Source organism: Hemiscyllium ocellatum, chromosome 10, assembly GCF_020745735.1.
Source record: "Hemiscyllium ocellatum isolate sHemOce1 chromosome 10, sHemOce1.pat.X.cur, whole genome shotgun sequence".
NCBI lineage: Eukaryota > Metazoa > Chordata > Chondrichthyes > Orectolobiformes > Hemiscylliidae > Hemiscyllium > Hemiscyllium ocellatum.
In genome coordinates this window covers 72849860-72871067 of record NC_083410.1, presented here as the reverse complement: position 1 = coordinate 72871067, position 21208 = coordinate 72849860, and the positions used below count along the sequence as shown (strand labels likewise).

At 40.7% G+C, this 21208-nt stretch overlaps 1 protein-coding gene across 2 annotated transcripts in view; it reads right to left on the bottom strand.

Annotated features, from left to right (window-relative positions):
• ezrb (ezrin b) overlaps positions 1–21208 on the bottom strand; it is a 119079-nt gene that overhangs the window by 53501 nt on the left and 44370 nt on the right. For both annotated transcript variants that reach the window (XM_060831600.1, XM_060831601.1), the window contains exons 3-4: positions 9222–9305; positions 4019–4114 (exon numbers count right to left, since the gene is read on the bottom strand). In XM_060831600.1, coding sequence (XP_060687583.1) covers positions 4019–4114; positions 9222–9305 — 180 coding nt within the window. The remainder of the gene's footprint in view (positions 1–4018; positions 4115–9221; positions 9306–21208) is intronic.

Sequence of the window (21208 nt, the reverse complement as noted above, 5' to 3'; positions counted from 1 at the left end):
GTGACTTGCTTCCTTTTCAGTTGGATGGAGAGAAGAGATGTCTTAAGGATTCAGGGAGTCATTTGATATATTCAAGTGTTATAAGGAACATTGAGGAAAGCAGGTTTTTAGTTGCAAACACAGATCAATCAAGATATTTTCAGATGAAGCATATTTAGGTTTGGTTTAAAGAAATCACAAAAAGAAATGTTTGCAAAAGTAAATTAAACCCAGTGGCAACCCAAAACAACTCTGCTTTTTCCCTTAGACAATCAATAATTGCAATTTCCCCTCTCCTTAAACTGCACACAGCTGAATTGTAGTAGCCAAAAACAGGTGTTATGAACACAATTTAAAAAAAAAATAGAACCCCTACAGACCGTGGAAGGAAGCCATTTGGCCCTTGCGTCCGCACCAACCCTCTGAACAGCATCCCACCCACTCTACCATATCCTGTAACCTCACACTTACCATGGCTAATCCACCTAGCCTAGACTTCCTTGGATACCAAGGGGCAAATTACCACAGCCAATCAACCTAACCTACTCATCTTTGATCTTTAGAAGAAATGCACAGGGGAAAAAAAAAATTCAAACTCTACAAAGGCTCTGTGATTCAAGGGTGGAATCAATCACAGGTCCCTGTTACTGTGAGGCAACAATGTTAACCACTGAGCTATCATAATATTTTCAAACAACATTAGAGGATGAGGACTTGCCTTTCTAGGAGAACTTCAAAGTTTGCAGTTCAAACAAATAAATGGAATTACAAAAGGAAATAAAAAGTTATAATCAATATAAACATTGATGTAATAGTACATTAGTTTCTCTCTCTCTCTCCTCCCAACCCCCCCCCCCCCCCACAGGTGACACATTGCACAATTTACTGTGGAAGTCCAAAACCGCGGATAGGAGCAAACCCATGTATTTAAAATGGGAAACATACTTTTCCGGCAGCCTCCTGATTCCAGAAGGTTCCAGATATATTTGGGCCACAGAAACTGAAACCGCGGAAAAATTATTCCGCGATTACGAGGGTCGCTTTGTATGCGGCTTCGGAAGGTACTTAAGGAAGTGCCAAACAGAAGGAAACAATTAGAATAGAAGTAATGGCACGGATTAATAAATTGACTTGAATGACAGCAATCAAGAAAAAAAAAGGTGGCAGTGATTTCCCCCCCTTCCCCGATAGGAAAATAGTTTGCATTTGCATGGACACCAATGCTCGATCTACCAATGGTCAATACTGGGCTCATTAATCTCCCTTTTTCTTAAAACGTTGGCATAAGAGTAGCGAACCACCATGAACAAATGAAAAACAAAGCTTTAAAATTGTATGAAAGTTGACAAAACAGTAAACTGAGTGAAGATAATTACCAGATTACAGGATGACAAAAGATTGTGAACGTAACAGCAGATAGAAGTTACATGTAATGAACTTTGAAGGGACTAATGTGGAAAGATAGCACCCTGTAAAATGGCAGCATTTTGAAGTCTCTCTCTTCTGATCTGTATTGTTGCTCCTATCATAAATCTTTAAAAAGTTGCATAAGCAATAGCAAGACTGGTTTGAAAAAAAATGTTATGCAGTTTACAAATTGTAAACAAAATCAAATTGCTGGAAAAAAACTTGATCTGGCAGCATCAGTGAAAAGAAAGCAGAATTTACATTGAAGAGGGGTCACTGGATCAGAGCTGATTGCGGCTGGGAAAAGGTTGGCATACATACTAGTGAAGGTGCGCAAGTGCTTGTGGTGATGGCAATTAGGGAATTCAGTGATAAGTGGAGATGAAGCTCAAAGAGAGAAAACCAGTTGAGCTAAGGAATGGGTAAAAGGTCAGCCTGGGATAATACATTGCTGCTAATGCTGACCATTAGTGGCTGGCGAAGGATTGTTTATGCTTGCAATCCACATGGTGGTGGTGTCTGGTTCGACCGAGGATGTGGGAGAAAGTGCACAGGCACTAAGTATAGGGCTCTATATTTGAGTCAAGAAGGTTGCAGAGTTCCCAAGTAGAAAAATAAGATAAAAGCAAATTACAGCAGATGCTGGAATCTGAAACGAAAGAGAAAATGCTGAAAAACCTCAGCAGGTCTGGCAGCATCTATAAGGAGAGAAAAGAGCTGACGTTTCAAGTCTAACTGACCCTTTGTCAAAGCTGAAAAATAAGATGCTGTTCTTTCGGCTTGCACAGAGCTTTGCTGAAGCACTTAGCAAGCCCAAGACAGGAATATTGGTCAGGAAACATGGTGCTGCATTGAAATGGTAAGCAACCAGAAGCTCAGTCTTCTTGCAAAGATTTGTTTTATATCACCTTTAAAGTCTTACTCCCTTTTCCCAAAAGTCAAACAGAATGCAATCCAGATAAGTGAGGTAGAATGCAACTGGACAGGACAAACAAGGGCTGTGGAAAACACCATGTGGTGCATTTCTGTAACAAGTACTAAAACAATTTTACAAAGGGAGTGTGGTAATTATCTGTGAGGAGGAGAAATGTGCACACAAATATTTGAAGTTAGTGTGAAACATAAGCTCTTGGCCTTATAGAAGCACTGTACACAAAGTTAAACCTTTCCAAAATATATTTTAGATTTAAGTTACTGTGCTGCATTCAATTCTAAACACATTTTAAGAATGATTTCATTGCATGAGAAAGGGGACAGAAGAGATGGACTAGGACAGTACTAGGGATGGCAAAGCCCAGTTGGAGAGACTTGATGCAGCTGCTCAAAATCAATACCCAAGATGGATTTTCAATTAGGTAGCTTTAAATTGAATATTGGTTTAAATTATAAGTAAAATATTGTCAGAAGTGGTTCAAAAAGTTGAATTTTGATCTTTAAAGAAAGTGATCAACAAGTGATTAACTCCTTTTAGACATTTTAAAATTAAAGAATGCAATTAATGCAATCCGCTCTTGTCATAAACATTTAAACACCAAGCATCTCTTTGGTCACAACACTCCATACAATCAGCATGACAGCAGTATGACAATTCAGAGGACTTCATGACATACAGTTTTTTCTAACCATGATTGAGGATCTAAAATGCACTGAAAAAGAGGCAGTGAGAGCAGAATCACAAACTTGATAAAAAGTTGAAGGAAAATTTACAAAGTTTGAGGATATTGTAGAAATGGTACTCAGTGGACAGATCTTTCAGATTGCTGGCACAGGAACAGGCTAATTTTTCTGCACCTATGAAGAATAAACCTTCTTTTCTGCACCTATGAAGAATAGCAAAGCTTTGTTAGAATATGGACCACTCACCACAGGAAAGTTATGGTAGGACCAGGGGTATCAGACCGAATATTATTGAATCGTTTTAGCAACAAGCTAATGTGCATAGAACTGGGTGAATGATCACATGCTTCAATGTAAGACTTCCATGGTTATATCCAATCCGCAACTATATTTTAATCGCATTAACACGAAAGCAAGAGGTTGAGAACTTTGAAAAATATTTATAAACTGGAAATTTGAGTAATGAACAAGTTTTTCCTCTTGCTTTCTATGCTTTAAATGTAGAAAGCAAGTGACTAGCTCCTTTCAATAGCTGTGAATCTGGAAAAGCACAGCAGTCTTAGATGCTATCTAACCTGCTGTGCTTTTCCAGCTTCACACTGACAGACTCTGGTTTCCAGCATTTGTAGTCCTGACTGTCTCCAGCTTCTTTCAATTTGCACAATTCAGTTTATCACCAATACTGCAAATACATAAAGTTTACATTACATCTGGTACTCTGGACCTGAAAAATCCACATTCACAATGACAGCCATTCCTTGACATGCAACAGCCAACATCATACTTTGTATGAAAGTACTAAACTGTAACATCCCGTAAAAGAGCATTAAATCACATTCTACTTTGATGGCGAAAACAGGGAGGGTAGTTTTGAATAAGTTACTTTTATCCCTGTTATTGAGAAAGAAAAATGAAATGAAAATTAGATGGGGGGGGGGGGAAAATCACCAAGATCACCTGCTTGAAATGAAAAAGAACTACTCTGATCATAGTCAAGACTTAAAAGTGCGTTTACCTTTTTCTCAAGCTTTAACCAGTTTGGATATCCTTTGTTGTCTATATACTGGAGTCCAAAATACCAGATCTCTCGTAGGCCAACTGTTTTGACTACCTGTAGAAAAGAAATGCATAAAACATCAATTTTAAGCCTGCAAGGTTTGAGTTGTTCACAAGAGTCTTTTCAAACTACACATTATATTCAGCTTTGAGCTTTCCATGGGATAGGAAAACAGCATCGGAACAAAAGTTCACAACTGAAACTTGGAGTAGAAGAGTCATGATTGTAACAAGGGTCAGCCAGGTGAACCTCAGAATGAGTTTCCTTATTAGGGTAGTTTACCTGGTTCTGTTAGAGGACTATCAGAGGTTTTGACCTCTGAGCTGGCTCCAAGGAAGCCAGGCCAGTGTCAAGTACTATGTGTACATAAAGTGTTACTGGGCTCTGTGGAGTTATTTCCATTGGAACCTAATTAAATGGAATCAACCAAGTTTGAAGCTAAATGTGTTATTGGGCTGATGGATAGCCTATAGCAAGTGCTTTTGAAGACTCCTTTAATAAATATCAAAATTGCACTCTGGTTTGGCAGAGGAATGTCTCCATCAAGACCACCGAAGATGGAAAGGCTGTGCATTGCTGCTTGGAAATATTTTAAATCCCAGCTCTGTGTTAGCCATGGTTCAATGGGAAAAAAAAGTCTCAACAGATTCAAAATTAAAACATTGATTTGTCTGCAAAAGGCAATCCTCTGGTCTGAAAAACAACTATTTATTACAGCTGTTTTTGTCCTTCGTATACAGCCTCATTAAAAAAAGCTTGCCAGCTTTGTTGGCCTCCCCATTCACCACAGGGTACACGATTAAAAAGGAGACACAGAAATAAAATATTAGATTGAAATAAGGTTGGTGTACATGGTTATAGTGAGAATTCATATCTCTAATTTAGTGGTCTATATTGAATCATGCTGATTCTATAGATGTTTTCTTAGAATCCCTAGTGTGGAAACAGGCCAAGGCCCAACAAGCCCACAACCACCCTCTGATGAGCTATCCCACCCAAACCCATTCCCCTATCCGATTACTTCATATTTACCCCTGACTAATGCACCTACAGCTGCCTGAAAACTATGGGCAATTTAGCACGGCCAATACTTGTGGGAAGAAACCAAAAGCACCCAGAGGAAATCCACACACACACACACACACACGAATAATATGCAACCCCCACACAGACAGAGTGACCCAAGGCTGGAATCGAACCCAGGTCCTTGGGTTCGCAGCAGTGCTAACTACTGAGCCACCATGCTGCCCCATGTACAGTTAGTTTCTTGTAAGATACATAATACAGTTTATTCGCAGCACTGCATATATAAAAAAAATGTTTAAATCCATCTAGTTATCTTGGATGCTATTACTATTGGCATCATGACAACACTGATAAATGTCATCCACGGTCAATGGTATAATGTACAATAAAATACAGCAAGAGGTACAGTTAGTAAGTTTGCAGATGCTTTTCTATTGGAGCTGAGTGTTTGGGCTGCAATTGTTTACAATTTAGAGATGATTTGGAGTTGGGGAGCAAGTGTAATGTGTCAAAGTTCACAGATGACACTAAAATGAGTAGTACAGTGAAGTGTACAGAGGACATTGAAAGTCTGCAGTATAATATGGAATGGGTCTGGCAGATGGAGTACAAATTCAGTAAATGTGAGATCATCCACTTTGGTTGGAATAAACAGCAAAATGGAATATAAAGTGGTAAAAGAAATTACAGCATGCTGCTGTGCAGAGGGACCTGGGTGTCCTTGTGCATGAATCACACAACATTGATCTGCAGGCACAACAGGTAATTAAGGAGGCAAATGGAATACTGTCCTTCATTGCCAGAGGTCAAGAGTTTAAAAACAAGGTGGTTATGCTGCAGCTGGTGAAATCTCACCTGGAATATTGCATAGAGTTTTGATCGCCTTACTTGAAAAAAGATATATTAGCACTGGAAGGGGTGTAGAGGAGATCACTACATTGATTCTGGAATGGAGACGATTGGTTTATGAGGAGAGTGAGTAGACTGGGACTATACACATTGGACTTTAGAATGGTGGGGAAGCTTGTAGAAAATTATGAAGAAGGGAATAGATAAGCTAGAAACAGAGAGGTTGTTTCCACTGCCAGGTGAAACTAGAACTAGGGGTCATAGCCTCAAAAATAAAAAAAGGGAGAGCGGATTTAGGAAGGAGTTGAGAAGAAACTCTTCTCCCAAAAGGTTGTGAATCTGTGGAATTCTCTATCCAGTAAAGCAACTGAAGTTCTTTTGTTGAATGTATTTAAGGCAAAAGGTAGACAGATTTTTGAATAGTAAAGGAATTGAAGGTCATGGTGAGCAGGTGGGCAAGTGGAGTGAGTCTGCAAAAAGATCAACCAAGAACCTGTTGAACAGCAAAGCAGCCTCGAGGGGCCAGATGGCCTACTCCTTTTCACATCTTCCAGCGGTTGGTCACTGCCTAAAATTGATACGCCTAACAATTTGAGAATATTTGTAGTTCAGGTTGATGACATGCAAGGGTCAAGAGAGTGTGGTGCTGGAAAAAACACAGGTCAGGCAGCATCCAAGGAGCAAGAAAAATCGACATTTCAGGCAAAAGCCCTTCATCAGGCATGAGGCTGGGAGCCTCGAGTGGAGATAGAAACAGGAGGACGGTGGGGCTGGGGGAAGAACAGTATCGGAGAGTGCAATAGGTGGGGTTAGAAGGTGTTGGTGAGGATGGAGCAGATAGGTTGTAAGGAAGACAGACAGATGGGACAGGTCATGAAGGCGGTGCTAAGCTGGAAGGTTGGAACTGGGAAAAAGATGGGGCGGGGGGGGGGGGGGGGGGGGGGCGGAAATGAAACTGGTCAAATCCACATTGATACCATAGAGTTGGAGGGTCCAGAGGCAGAGGAGGAGGCATTCTTCCTCCAGGCATCGGGTGATAAGGAGGGCAACGGAGGCAGCCCAGGACCTGCGTGCCCTCAGCAAAGCAGGAGAGGAAGTTGATGTGTTCATCCACGGGCTGGTAGAGTTGGTTGGTCCGGGTGTTTGAGAGACATTCTTTGAAACGCTCAATGAGTAGATATCCTATGTCCACAATGCAGAGGAGACTGCGTCAGGAGCAACGGATACAGTAAGTGAAATGCGTGGATGTGCAGGTGAAACTTTGATGGCTTCTTTGGGGCTTAGAATGAAGTTGGGGTGGGGGAGCGTGGACCTGACAATGCAGTCGTGAAATGAACTTAACTTCTGTCTTTATGGAAAGCGGATGGGGTGGGGAGGGAAATATCTCTGGTGCTGGGGTAGGTTGTGGAAATGGTGGAGGATGATAAAGAGCATGAAGGATGATGATGAGCAGGGGGTTCAGTCATTGCGGTTGGAGGGGTGGGGGCTCAAGTGCAGAAGTGTAGGAAGTGGATAAGTGGAGGGGAAATTGTGGTCTTTGAAGGAGGCGGCCATCTGGTCTGTCCTGTGGTGGAACAGGTCCTCCTGGGAGCAAATGCAGTGGAGGTAGAGGAATTGGGAATAAGGGATAGCATTTTTGCAGGAGGCTGGGTGGAAGGAGGTGTAATTCAGGCGGCTGTGGGAGTCGGTGGATTTGTAGAAAATGTCAGTGTTGAGTCAGTCACCATTGATGGAGAGAGAGGGGTCCAGGAAGTGAAGGGAGGTGTCTAAGATGGCCCAGATGAATTTAAGGTTGGGGTGGAATGTGTTGGTGAAGTTGATGAACTGTTCAACCTCCACGTGGGAGCACAAGGTGGCACCGATGCAGTCAGTCAATGTAGCGGAGGAAAAAAGGTAGATATGTAAGTTAGTCTGAAAACAAACCATCAAGCTGTCTTTGTTTCACCTGGCACACATGAGAATTCCTAAAGGCATGGTATCCTAACCAGAACTCCATCAATAAACACATTGATTTAGATCCTATCTACCTTCCCTTGGCAAAGTAAGAACTGGAAATGACACCTTAAAAACACTAAGACCTATAAATAGAGAGAGAGGCAGAACATACAACCAGCGCTTCACCAGAGGCTCTCACTGATTGTGTTACTAGTGTGGTGACAAAATGTCTGAAAACAAACCTTCATGTTCAGCATGCTAACTTACATTACTTGAAACACCCAACTCGGGGGATATAACTTTTTTTAAAAACAAAGTTCCAGGAACCTTTATCCCTATTTAAATGCAGAGTTTTCAATCTTGCTCAACTATTGCGCCAAAGTTTCTCGAACTTCAAACTCATACTGGAGATGTGGTTGCTAAATATCACTCTGGTATCCCCCAACTGCCCTGCCATCTTTATTGTAAGTTGTTCAAATTATTAGGGTTTAATGTTTGGAAACATAGCTACAGTCATGCAATATTAAATAAATTTAAGCAGTTAAGCTATTAATTTAATCACAGTACTTCATCATCCCTGAAGTTGTTAATTATTGGTCCTATTTCAGAAAAACGTTTAAACACACCCACCTCCGTCTGGATTTCAGCTCTTATGATTCCCTGTTCCCATTCATGGCCCATGCCTTGTCCTGTATAAGGACTAAAAACAGCTTCTTTCCCTTCATTGCCCAATTTTCTTCCTCACCAATACTATTGTTTAATAATGTACTGAAGCTAGCTTAGCTTCAACCTCTATCATTTGTGACTTCTCAAAAGGTTTGTCATCTTAAAATCTGCCTCATCAACCATGTTTTTTGGTCAAGTACTCACTGTCCTGTTGTGGCTGGCTGTCAAATTCTGCTTTATAATGTCCCTCTGAAGTGCACCATGATTTATTACCTTGAAATGCATTAATACCAATTGGGCCTATTAATAATCACCACGACAGATGGCTTCAAATAAAAAGGGGGGAAAAGAAAAGACTTAGACAGGCATTGTTTTCTCATTTCTAACCTGCTAAAGAGAGATGTTTTGGTTAAGATTCTTCAATTCATCACATTGAATATTGTGTTTCAACCCAAACACTAGAGGCTCTTTCAGAGCCTCTTATCCATTTTGTATTGAAAAAGGGGATAATTAATTCACTGCTTCTCCAATTTATCTTAATCCCACCAACATTGCCCAATGAAAGCTTTTATTTTCCTTCCCTGGCAAGTGCCCAGTGATCCACAGCTTACCACTACATACATGGTATATGGCATATTAAGATCATACAATAGCATACCCAAGAAATAAAAATCTTCAGACTTACTTGGTCAAAGAGCTGCTTGCCTGTAGTGCTGGGTTGGATGGAAAACTCCAGCTCTGCATCCATTGTTGTAACTCGAACACTGATCTGAAAGACAGCAAAGACAAAGAAAACGTTGGAATAAAAAAAAGTTAAAAGCAATTTTACATCAGCCATAGAGAGTCAGTGCCCATACTTTCAGAGTGCCCTCTTAGTGAGACGGCAAACAATTAAATTTAACATCACTTATTTACGCACACAGGCTTTTGCCATTAGAGGATGAAAAATAGGAAACTCTTGACCATCTTGATGTCGGCTTTGGGGTAGGTGCTAGAATCATAGAAGATTTAGCTGAGCACTTGGAAAAATTCAGAAAGGGAAAACCAAAGCAAGAACCTAGTTTGTGGAAAAAAAAAGACATTTAACCTATTTATTGAATCCTTTGAAAGGAAATCATACTGTGGATATGGGGAATCTGTTGATGCACTGTACTTGGATCTCTAGAAGACATTTGACAAGGTGCCACATAAAAAGGTTATTCATCTGGAAATCTAAGATGGCCTGTGATCACAGGAATATCCAGCATTTTGTGCAAGACAAAGAGGCAGGTTACAAACGCACCCAACATTGCCTTCACCTGGATGATCACCTTTGTGTGCAGCTGCATCAAGCGGTGTATAAATCCTTGGTACGTTTGACTCTATTGTTGCAAATGATGGGACTGGCCTCATTGCCATGGAACACTGCAAGCAGTTGGACCACTATTACCTGCCCTTCATGGAGAAATTTGCAAAGAACCCTTTCGACCACAAGTCTATCAGAAAGTGGTCAACAAGCAGTGTTAAAACCCCACAGGAAAAAGGGGAGTATGGATCATATAGTGTCGTTTCCTGAGCAAACTGCCAAATGAATTCGAAAGTGTGATTTAACAGAACTTTCCAACAAACACCACAACATTGTTTGGCAGGTGGTGAGAAGGACACATATCCTTCACACATGCTTGGGCCCCTTCTTGGGGTTGGGATGGTGAATGTTGTTAGAGATTGTCACACATCTCCTTTTGGAACACGCCTTTGCAAACACAGCCTGGAGAGAGATACAGTAGTTTTTGTTGAGGTTTATCCCCAAGCAGCTCCGTGACTCTGGACTTTGTGCTCTCTGATCTGGTCCCTGGGACACACCACTACAAACAAACATTAAATGCCTGGGAGGATCATCAACTCTGTAAGAGATGTTCTTTGGTCTGCCTGAAACTTGGTCTTCCAGAACAAGGAGTTGGCCATGACAAAGTGTTGCAGACCACCATGTTCCAAAGGTCCAGGACTACATGCTGAGGGACTAAAGCTTAGGGCAGCTGTCGCCAAGGTGCAGCAGGCAAAGACAACCACCTGAGGTCTTTCTGAAGTTAAATGGGGTCTATTCAGTTATCAGACTCTCCTAGCACCTCAAATGCATGTAAATATAGCCTGGTTCAAGGAAAAAGGCTCTTGTCTATCCAAAAAAAAAACCCAAACTCTAAATGTTTATTTGTTTTCTTGATATGCTATGATACAGACCAGTTTGAATTTGTGATTATGTATATACATTAGATATCCTTTATGAATAAAGGATATTTGAAATAAAAATACATGGTGTTCCACAAGGATCAGTGCTGTAATCCCGTTGACATACAATTTGAAGAATGCTAATGGCCTGGTTAGTAAGGCTGCAGACAACACAAAGATTGAGCAAGTTGCAGAAAATGAAGATTGCCAGAGGATACAGCAGGAAGTACATAGGCTGGAACCTTGGGCAGTTTAGTCCAGCCAAATGCATCACAATGCATTTTGCAAGATCTAATGCAGGAGGGAAGTATGCAGTAAATGGTAGAACTGAAAAATGCGTTGTTGGAAAAGCGTAGATCAGGCAGCATCCAAGGAGCAGGAGAATCAATGTTTCGGGCATAAGCCTTTCTTCAGTAAATGGTAGAACACTTAGAAGTATTTACATAAAGAGGAACATTGGTGTGCAAGTCCACAGTTCCCTGGAAGTGGCAACACAAATAGGTAAGGTGGTCAAAAAGGTATATAGCCTTTATCAGGGCAGAGTATAAAATCATGGCAATTCATGTCACAGCTGTTTAAAACTTCTGCTAGGCCACATTTGGAACATTATACAGAGTTCTAGTTATCACATTACCAGAAGGATCAAGAGGCTTTGCAAAAGGTGCAGAAATGGTTTACCAGGATGCTGCTTGATTTGGAGGGTATTTTTTGAGGAGAGATTAGACAAACTTGGTTCATTTTCACTTAAGCATTGAAGATAGAATTTTACAAAATTGAGGGGCATGGATAGAATGGATAAGTCAAGAGCCTTTTTCCACCAGATAGAAATGTCAAATATATGGGGACATGGGTTTAAAGTTAAGAAAGAAAGAGTTGGTTTAAAAAGATGAGGGGCAAGGGGTTTCTTCATAAAAAAGTGGCAAGTTCCTGGAATGCGCCAGAGGTGGTGGAGGCAGATTAATAGCAAGAGGTGCCTTAACAGATACGTGAGTAGTCAGGGAACAGTGATACAGACTGTGCAGATGTAAAAGGATTTTAGTTTAGAAATGTCAGTCTTGGCACTGTACCAGTCTTTGCTCGTAAAACGTAGTGAACAACATTAGCAGTGATAGAAAGCTGGCTGGCTGATTGAAATCAGGGGTTATTACCCAATTGGCAGGATATAAGTAGAGTTCCACAGGTGTCTGTGGTGAGGTCTCTAATATGTTTTGCTTTAAAATTTATTGAATTGGAAGAGATGACATGTTAACCAAAAATTTAGTTACTAACTGATGTAGAAATTCATGTTGAAGATTATGGATGGTAGTTGCAGACATATTTTGAGAAAAGGTGAGTGTAAAATATAGCAGAAGGATAGTGTAGGAAAAACTGTATATTGCTTCTTTTGGCAGCAAGAATGAAAATGTGGAGTATAGCTAAAATGGAGATGACAGAGTTGTAGAGATATCTAGGTGTTCTGGTGTACAGATCACTAAAGTTTCTAAGCAGGGACAGAGAGTGTACTTTCTTCTAAATAAAAAAAACTAGGAGAGAAATAGAAAAAAAACCCACATACATACAATTGGAAAAGTACAGATGTAGGGCCAGGTGAGGTGTTGTACCTGCAGGACCCTATTGTGGCTCTTCGTTACCCAACTGTAGCAAGCATTGGTTGCTTGAAGAATGCTGGTTCAGAACTGATGAGTTGGAAACTGAGTTTCAGACCTTGGAACACATCGTGCAGAATAGAGTAGCCTGAAATTGTTCAAGTAGTCACCCTTCATAAGTTAAGTACTTCAAACGTAGCCAGTAATCAAGGACAAGAAATAGTGAGAGTGACAATGAGCGATGAGAGTAGAGGGATCCTGAAATTAAACATTGGAAGAACCTCAGCTTTAACCTTGTCCAGCAGGTAGTGTACTTGCTCCCTGTGTGGATGAGGAACAAGTTAATATGGAGGATGAGCAAATTCAACATGCACCTGGGTACAGGAGGCCACTGAAGCAGGGGAGCAAAAAGAAAAAAAAAGTGGCAATACCAAGGGATTCTATAATTAAGGGTTCAAATAGCAACCTTTGTAAAACAGGACTGAGTATCTGTATGGCGTTGCCTACCTAATGCCAAGGTAAGGAAAATTTCAATGGCCTTAAATGATACTGGAGTAAAAGGCGGAATATCAGGTCCCATGTTGGCACCAATAACATAGGGAAGAGTAGGCAAGAGGTCAGTGTGTGGAATATCAAGAATTAGGAACAAAATTTGAGAACTGGACCTCAAGGCTTATAATCTCTGTATTCTTACCTGAGCCATGTGAAAATTGACATAAGAAAATTAGGCAAGTATGAGGAGTGGTACAGGTAAGAGATATTCTATTGCATGGCATACTGGCCTCAGTATTGGGACAAATAGTAACTGTCTATTTGGGACAGGCTTCACCTGAACTGATCTGGGACCAACGTCCTAGTGGAAAAGACAGATATGGCAGTCACAAGAACTTCAAACCTAGTATAATGGGGGTAGACTTGAGGCAAGTCAATATAGCTTCGAAAGAAAATAGAACAGACTAAAGAAACAGACAGGAACCCGACTTCAGGTATGGCATAGAATGGCAAAATTAAATAACATTGTTTAATAATAAAATAGTTGAAGAAAGCATCAGGTGCTGAGAGACAGGTTAGAGGATATGACCCAAAAAACAGAACCCCACAAGCATGGAGTACAAGAATAAATTAATTGAGCTGCAGGCACAAATTCAAATTGGAAGTTATGATATTGTAGCCATTGCAGAGACATGGCTGTTTTATAGTCAGGACTGGGAACTAAATATACCAGATAAAAAGTGTATAGGAGGGACAGGGGAAAAAGGCAGGGAGGATGCAATGCTTTTTGCTCAAAACGTCGATTTTACTACTCCTCGGATGCTGCCTGAACTGCTGTTCTCTTTCAGCACCACTAATCCAGAATCTGGTTTCCAGCATCTGCAGTCATTGTTTTTACCTAGGGAGGATGCAGTGGCCTTACTAATTCAAAACTGAAAGATTCAGAAACAAAACCACTTCAAATAGTGAGGGGATATAAGGGAAGCGTCCAGTAGAGACCTTAAGGGTGGAACTGAGGAAGAACAAAATAATAAATGGTATGTATAAAACCCCGGTAGCAGCATTAAGTGCTTAATAGCACAAATGTAGAAGTTAGTTATGTGCAAAGGCAGAGTAGTATTAATAGGGATTCTAACTTTGATAGATAGGGAGAGGCAGTTAAGCACCTGTCAGTAAAAGGTGGTGAATTTTTAAAGAGTACATTTGGGATATTTTCCTACAGCAACGTGTCCTGGACACAAGGGGAGAAATGATATATTGGATTTCTTAATGAGTCATGAACCAGATTTACTTAGATTATTCATGTGCAGTTAGGTTACTATCAAACTGTGATGATAAGTTGATAGAGTTCAATGTAGTGTTTGAATGCAAAAATCATGAATCAACTACCAGAAATTTTAGATTTCGGCCAATGTCTGATGAGACAAAGACTGTCTACAGTAAACTGAGAAAATCTGTAGATGGTTAAAAATGAAGAACCAAGATGGACACTTAAAACATTTACAAGAAAAAATTTGCATAACACCAGATTATACTCCACCAGGTAACTATCTACCCAGTCCAACACTGGCACCCCTAAATCATAAACATTTAAACCAATACAAAACCAGTTCTTAAAGAAAAAAATGTTTCACTTACCAGAGGAAAAAAGCTACAGACAACTAAAAGAGATAGGCAAAGCATAAACCTAAAGAGCTTAAAAGCAAAAAAAAAAAGCCAGCACAGATGTTGCCAGATGAAAAAAATAAAAAATCATAGGGTCACAAAGAAGCTAACAAGAGCTACTGAAAACTGATTACAATCGGGAACTTGCAAGGGACAAAAATCAATCAGCAATTTTAAGTAATCAGGAACAATGTTGGCCCACTAAAAAGTGGGAATATTGTTAATGACTATGGGGAAAATGGCAAATGTTTTGAATAATTGCTTTGCTTCTTTTCTACTGTAAATACTGAAGAGAGCTTGGAGAAGTCCTGAGGAATTCAATAGTGGATTAGGGACAGGGACTGAATAAATTAAAATTAAGGAAAACATTGAGAAAATTAATAGAACTAAAAGAAAATTGACAAATCTCCAGAACCTGATGGTTTGCATCCAAAAAGGAGGCACTAAAGATAGATATCACATTTTAGCTACCCTAGCTACAATCTTTCAAAAATTCCTAGGGTCAGGAGACACCCCTGTAGGAGTACAAAATTGCACATGCTGCTTTTTAAGCAGTACGAAAGAGGAAAGCAAGGCCAACCCTCGTCACCCTGTCATAGGAAGGATGTTTTTAAACTGGAGGGGGGGGGGGGGGGGGGGTTCAAAAAAGATTTACTAGAAGAATGTTAGAAGGAATGAAGGATTTGAGATATAAAAATACTGGATATCTGGGACTTTGTTCCCTGCTGGAGCATAGGAAGTGGAGAGGTTCCCTATGGAGGCTTATAAAATCATGAGGAGCATAGATCAAGGTCTTTTCCCTCAAGTAGGGGAATTCAACACTACAGGAAAAAGTCCGGAACTAGAGGGCATAGGTTTAGGGCGAGGTGGGGGAGAAAGATGTAAAGGGACCTATGGGGCAACTTTTTCCACACAGAGGTGTCACGTTTATGGAATGAGCTGCCAGAGGAAGCGGAGGAGGCTAGTACAATTACAACATTTAAGAGGCATTTGGATGGGTACATGAATAGGAAGGGTTTGGAAGAATATGGTACAGTGCTGACAGGTGGGACTAGATTGGGTTGGCATATCTGGTCAGCCTGGACGGGTTGGACCAAAAGGGTCTGTTTCTGTGCTGTACATCTCTATGACTCTACATAATTTTAAGATGAAAGGTTGAAAGAGGACAGAGTAACAATTTTCTTTCTTAAAAAAGTTGTTTGTGTGCAGAATGTACTGCCAGAGAATTTAGTGGATGCAGATACAATATTTAAAAGACATATGGATAACTTCATGAGAAAAAAGGTTTGGGGGAAATGGGCCAAGTACAGGACAGGTGGGAGTAGTTTTGTTTGGGAACATGGCTGGGTGGATTGCTGGGACCAAAGGGTCGATTTCCATGCTGTATGACACAATTAGTCTAACATTAGTGGCAAGGAAATTGATTATTGACTCCAAAGGAGGGGTAACTTAATACTTCAAATTCACTGAGCTGGAAGGTTCGTTTTCAGATGTTTCATTGCCCTACTAGGTAACATCTTCAGTGGACCTCTGGACAAAGCACTGCTGATAATTTCTGCTTTCTATTCAATTGTTTGGGTTTCTTTGGGTTGATGTTGTTTCCTGTGGTGACATCATTTCCTTTTTTTCAGGGGTTGGGAGTGGTAGATGGGGACCAACTCTGTTTGTTGATAGAAGCATGGCATTCCAACTGGCACTCTAGGAATTAGAGAGTGTCTCTGTTGGGTTTGTCCTAGAATAGATGTGTCGTCCCAGTTGAAGTGGTACGTAAGGATACTAGTGAGAAAGGGTCACACATTTTGTGGCTAGTTGATGTTCATGTATTCTGGTTGCTAGCTTTCTGCCTGTTTGTCCACTGTCGTGTTTGTTACGTTCCTTGCACGGTATTTTGTAAATGACGTTAGTTTTGCTTGTTGTCTGTATAGGATCTTTCAAGTTCATTAGCTGCTATTATAGAGTGTTGGTGGGTTTGTGGGTTACCATGATGCCAAGGGATCGGAGTAGTCTGGCAGTCATTTCAGAGGTGCCTTTGATGTAGGGGAGAGTAGCTAGGATTTCTGGGTGAGTTATGTCTGCTTTTTTGGGTTTGTTGCTGAGAAATCTGTGGACTGTGTTCATTGGGATTACATTCTTTTTGAATACATGGGTATTTTGAAGAATGGGTACTGTAGGTAGACACTAAATAAATCATGTATTTCAGAGTCAGGACAGCAAGCGGCATGGAGCAAAGTTGCAGGTAGTGGTGTTTCCATATATCTACTGCCCTTGTCCTTCTAGGTGGAAGTGGCTGTGCATCTGGAAAGTGCTGTCTGAGGACCTTTGGTAAATTTCTGCAATACATCGTATAAATTAGCGAGTTTGGAGAAGATTTGTAGCTCAGGTTGAGCTTGGAGGTTCATTTCCAGACGTTTCATTACTTTACTAGGTAACATCTTCAGTGGGCCTCAAGCGAAGCAAAGCTGAGAATTCCTGCTTTCTATTTGTGTTTCTTTGGGTTGATGTCATTTCCTGTGGTGAAGTCACTTGTTCCTTTTCTCAGGGGGTGGTAGATGGTGTCTAACACGATGTGTTTGTTGATAAAAGAGTTCTGGTTGAAGTGCCATGCTTCTAGGAATTCTTGTGCATGTCCTTGTTTGGCTTGTCCTAGGATGGATATGTTGTCCCAGTCGAAGTGGTGTCCTTTCTCATCAAGAGAGGGTCATGTCTTTTTGTGGCTAGTTGGTGCTCATGTATCCTGGTGGCTAGTTTTCTGCCTGTTTGTCCAATGTAGTGCTTGCTACAGTCCTTGCACGGTATTTTGTAAATGACGTCAGTCAGAAAAGACAAAGACAAGCAAGTTAATTACCCTTGATAACTTTGATGCAAGAATTCTTGCAGATCACCAGGTATTTTAAAAAAAAAGAGGTCTAAGAATAGATCAGGACTGGTGGTTCTAAGCAGTTTTTAAAAAAAATTTTCAAGCATAAAAGTTACGAACATTCATATTTTCAAAGCAGGAAAAGCAATGGTGGGGTGGAGATGGGGATGGTGAAGGGTTTCCATCATAGTCCTGACTTGTCCTGGAGTTGGAGGCGACTGACCTATAACAATGCCGACCATCTTCCTTAGGTGTCAGAATTTGCTACAGCTCTCAGATACCATTGTCAAATGTGGCTTTGATAGTTAGGACAGCATTCTTACTGCTACTCAAATTCAGTATATATTTGAACCATTGCTGTAAATGAGGTTGGGAGCTATGCTAGAACCCAAACTGTGCGAGTAGGTGAGAGAACAGGTGACTAAGCAAGTGCTGCATGATAGCACTGTTGATTAGATCTTCCATCACTGATAATCAAGAGTGGATGGATGGTAGTTTGTTTTTACAGGAGATACCAGACAATCGTCTAGAGATTGTTAAGTAGATGTCACATCGTAGTTGTATTGGAACAGCTTGGCTCAGGGTGCAGGAAGTTTTGGCGCATCTTCAGTACTATTGTCAGTACCCACAGCTGTTTCTTGACATCTGATAGAAACGAATCAAATTGGCCGAGAACTGGCATCTGTGTTGCAGGGACCTCTGGAGGAGCCCACAACACTCCTGGTTAAAAAGGAGTTGTAAATTTTCCACTGACGCACTGGGCTCCATCATTGTTGAGATATATTTGTAGAGTCTTCCTCCAGCAAGTTGTTTAACTGTTCACTACCATTCACAACTGGATGTGGCAGGACTACAGAATTTAGATTTTGACTAGTTGATGGGGAAAATTGCTTATGTCTCCCTCTGTTTTTGTTAAAACCAGGTTGACCACTCATTTTTAGGAATGTTTGCTGCTGCTCCGAGCATGCTCTCCTGAACTTCTCCTGGCTTGATGGCAATGGTAATCAACCCTGGCTCAATGACAATGGTAGAGTGGAAAAAATAACAGGCCACGAGGTTGTAGATTGTGTTGGAGTATGATTCTTCTGCTGCTGCTAGTGGTTCTTGGCACATCAGATTACCAGACAGGTTTGGAATCTATCCCATTTTTATATAATAAAAAAAAGTGCCATATAAAATGATGCAAGGTATTGTCAACACAAAGACAAAACTTTTGTCTCCACAAGAGTGAGAGACGGTCAGTTGTACTGATACTGGTCACATACAGCTGTATCTGCTATTGGCAGATTGAAAGCAATGAGTTTAAAAAATGGATTATCCTCATACCATCTGCCACAGACCCCGTCTAGAAGTTTAGTCCAGTCTAATCTTTTAAAAGCCAGTGTGATGGGTAGTGATGCTGCTGAGGAATTCCTAGTGGATGTTGAAATCCCTAACCCGAAAGTACATCCTGTGCCCTTGCCACCCTCTGTTTCCTCCGAGCAACATGCAATAATTAGGAGCATCAATACAATCAGCTCCAGGAAGACAGAACATTGTGATCGACAGGAGGTTGTATTGCCCACGTTTGTCCTAAAACCGTGTTGAGGATTGAAAGGGCAGTTCCCATCTGACTGTGTACCATCTGCTGCATTTGTTCTGCTGGTGGGACAGGAGATACCACTATCGCCATCTCTGGGTATAGTGTCTTAAGGTATGATTCCAAATGACTACAACTAGTTTGTGACAACTCTTAATTTGATGGCTAGTACCAAAATTTAACAAAGATGATTTCACAGCAGTGCTATTGTTTCCACTGCCTAGGCTGAGCATCCAGTTGTGAGAGACTTTATAGCAATTGAAACATCATTTCAACAGGGCAGTTAAGAGTCACCATTGCTGTGGGTCTGAAGTCACATGTAGGTCAGACCAGATAAGAATTACCTACCCTAAAAAAAGGATAATGTTGATTTGTTTGTCTAAAAAGCATACAATGATTTAATGTAGACTTAAATTCCAGATATCATGATTATTGATTTCAACTTCCACAAACTGCTGTGGTGGGATAGTGGCTCACAGCACCAGAGATCCAGGTTCGATTCCAGCCTCAGGTAACTGTGTGGAGTTTGCACATTCTCCCAGTGTCTGGGAGTGGGTTTCTTCCAGCAGCTCCGGTTTCCTCCCAATATTCAAAAGATGTGCAGGTTAGGTGAATTATCCATGCTAAATTGCCCCACAGTGTTCAGGGATGTGTAGGTTAGGTGCATTTGTCAGAGGTAAGTGTAGAATAATAGGGTAGGAGAACGAGTCTAAGTGGATTACTTTTCAAAAAAAAAGGTCTGTGTGGACTTGTTGAGCCCAATGGCCACTTTCCATACTGTAGGGATTCTATGGTTACCTAGTCCAGCACTAATAGAGTACACCAGTGCCTTCCTGGAAATCATTTAAAAGCTAGATATCAAGATCTGTCCTAGAGATGTCTCCAAGGTTTGAAGGTTCAGAAGTGTCTTAAGATAATAAAGTCCAACAGATATTAAGGAAGAGAAAGTTATCCATATACTATGTGAAAATGGACACAAAAATAACTTGAATCCCAAGGAATTACAGTATGCTCCCAAAAAAAAAAAGAGCTTGGCTTTAGCAACAGGCATCAAGATTGGTTCATTGAAAACAGAATAAAATCAAAAAAGTCTTTTATGCCTATTCACGTGTACTACAGATTCCCTGGCACAGCATTCTTGAGTTTTTATCCGACCCAACATTCCCACCTTGACCAACATCATTGAAACAGATTAAACAGTCATTAATTTTCTTGCTGTTGTTGTTACCCTGCTATATTTTCCTGTATCCACAAAATGGCTCAGTGGATATAATCACTGATAGGTCACAATGAAGAAACATCAGTAGTGCACACCCTTTAGGTAGATGAAAAAAATAATTCCTGCCACACTGAACAATTCCACAGGTTACACATGGCCCTACATTACAAATTTGAAGTTGGAGCTGTTAAACTAGATTGACTTTCACCATTTAAATGCGATGCCAAATGGCAGTGTTGTTAGACAATTAGATTTATGTGGCACCTTTAATAAAGTATTTCAAGAGACACAGGACTCAAATTAAGATATGACAAATCATTAAACTGTGCCAAAAATGTCAAAGTTTGAAAGGAGTGTCTTAAGAAAGGAGAAAAGAAAGGTGGGGAGCTGCAGGGAGGAAACTTTGGACATCACTGATGCAGAGCACAAACAGAGTACATTTATTAGAGGTTCTTAATTTGTTCAGCATCAGCCAGAGTACTGTACGGAGTACTGGTCATCACATTATAGGAAGACTAGACCTACAGCAACATATGATTGGGCATTGCAGATTGAGCAGTAATATTGCCCGGCCAGTGACATTCATCCCACAACTGAAAATAAAATTGGGGAATCCCAAAGTGACCTTATTGGGTAGGCTTTGAAATGTATATAGAGTCAGATAAACAGCATGGAAACAGACCCTTCAGTTCTACGCTGAACAAGTCCATGACTCTGGCTCTTAACTATCGATGTGAGTGACTTATATGTCAGTGATGTACTTCTGCAAGAAGATAGAGACCTATTCAACAAACAATTTTCCACCATTTGATAGACCTTGCATTTGATGTTGGTGTTGCAGCATTTCAACATTACTGGCAACATATGTATCGGAGACAAATTTAAGATACTGATCGTAACCTCTCGTCTATGCCGACCAGATATCCCAACCCATCTGCCAGCACTTATCGCATATCTCTCCAAAATATTCTTATTCATATACCCATCCAGATGCCTTATAAATGTTGCAATTGTTCTAGCCTCCAACACTTCCTCTGGCAGCTCACTCCACACACATATCACCGTGAGT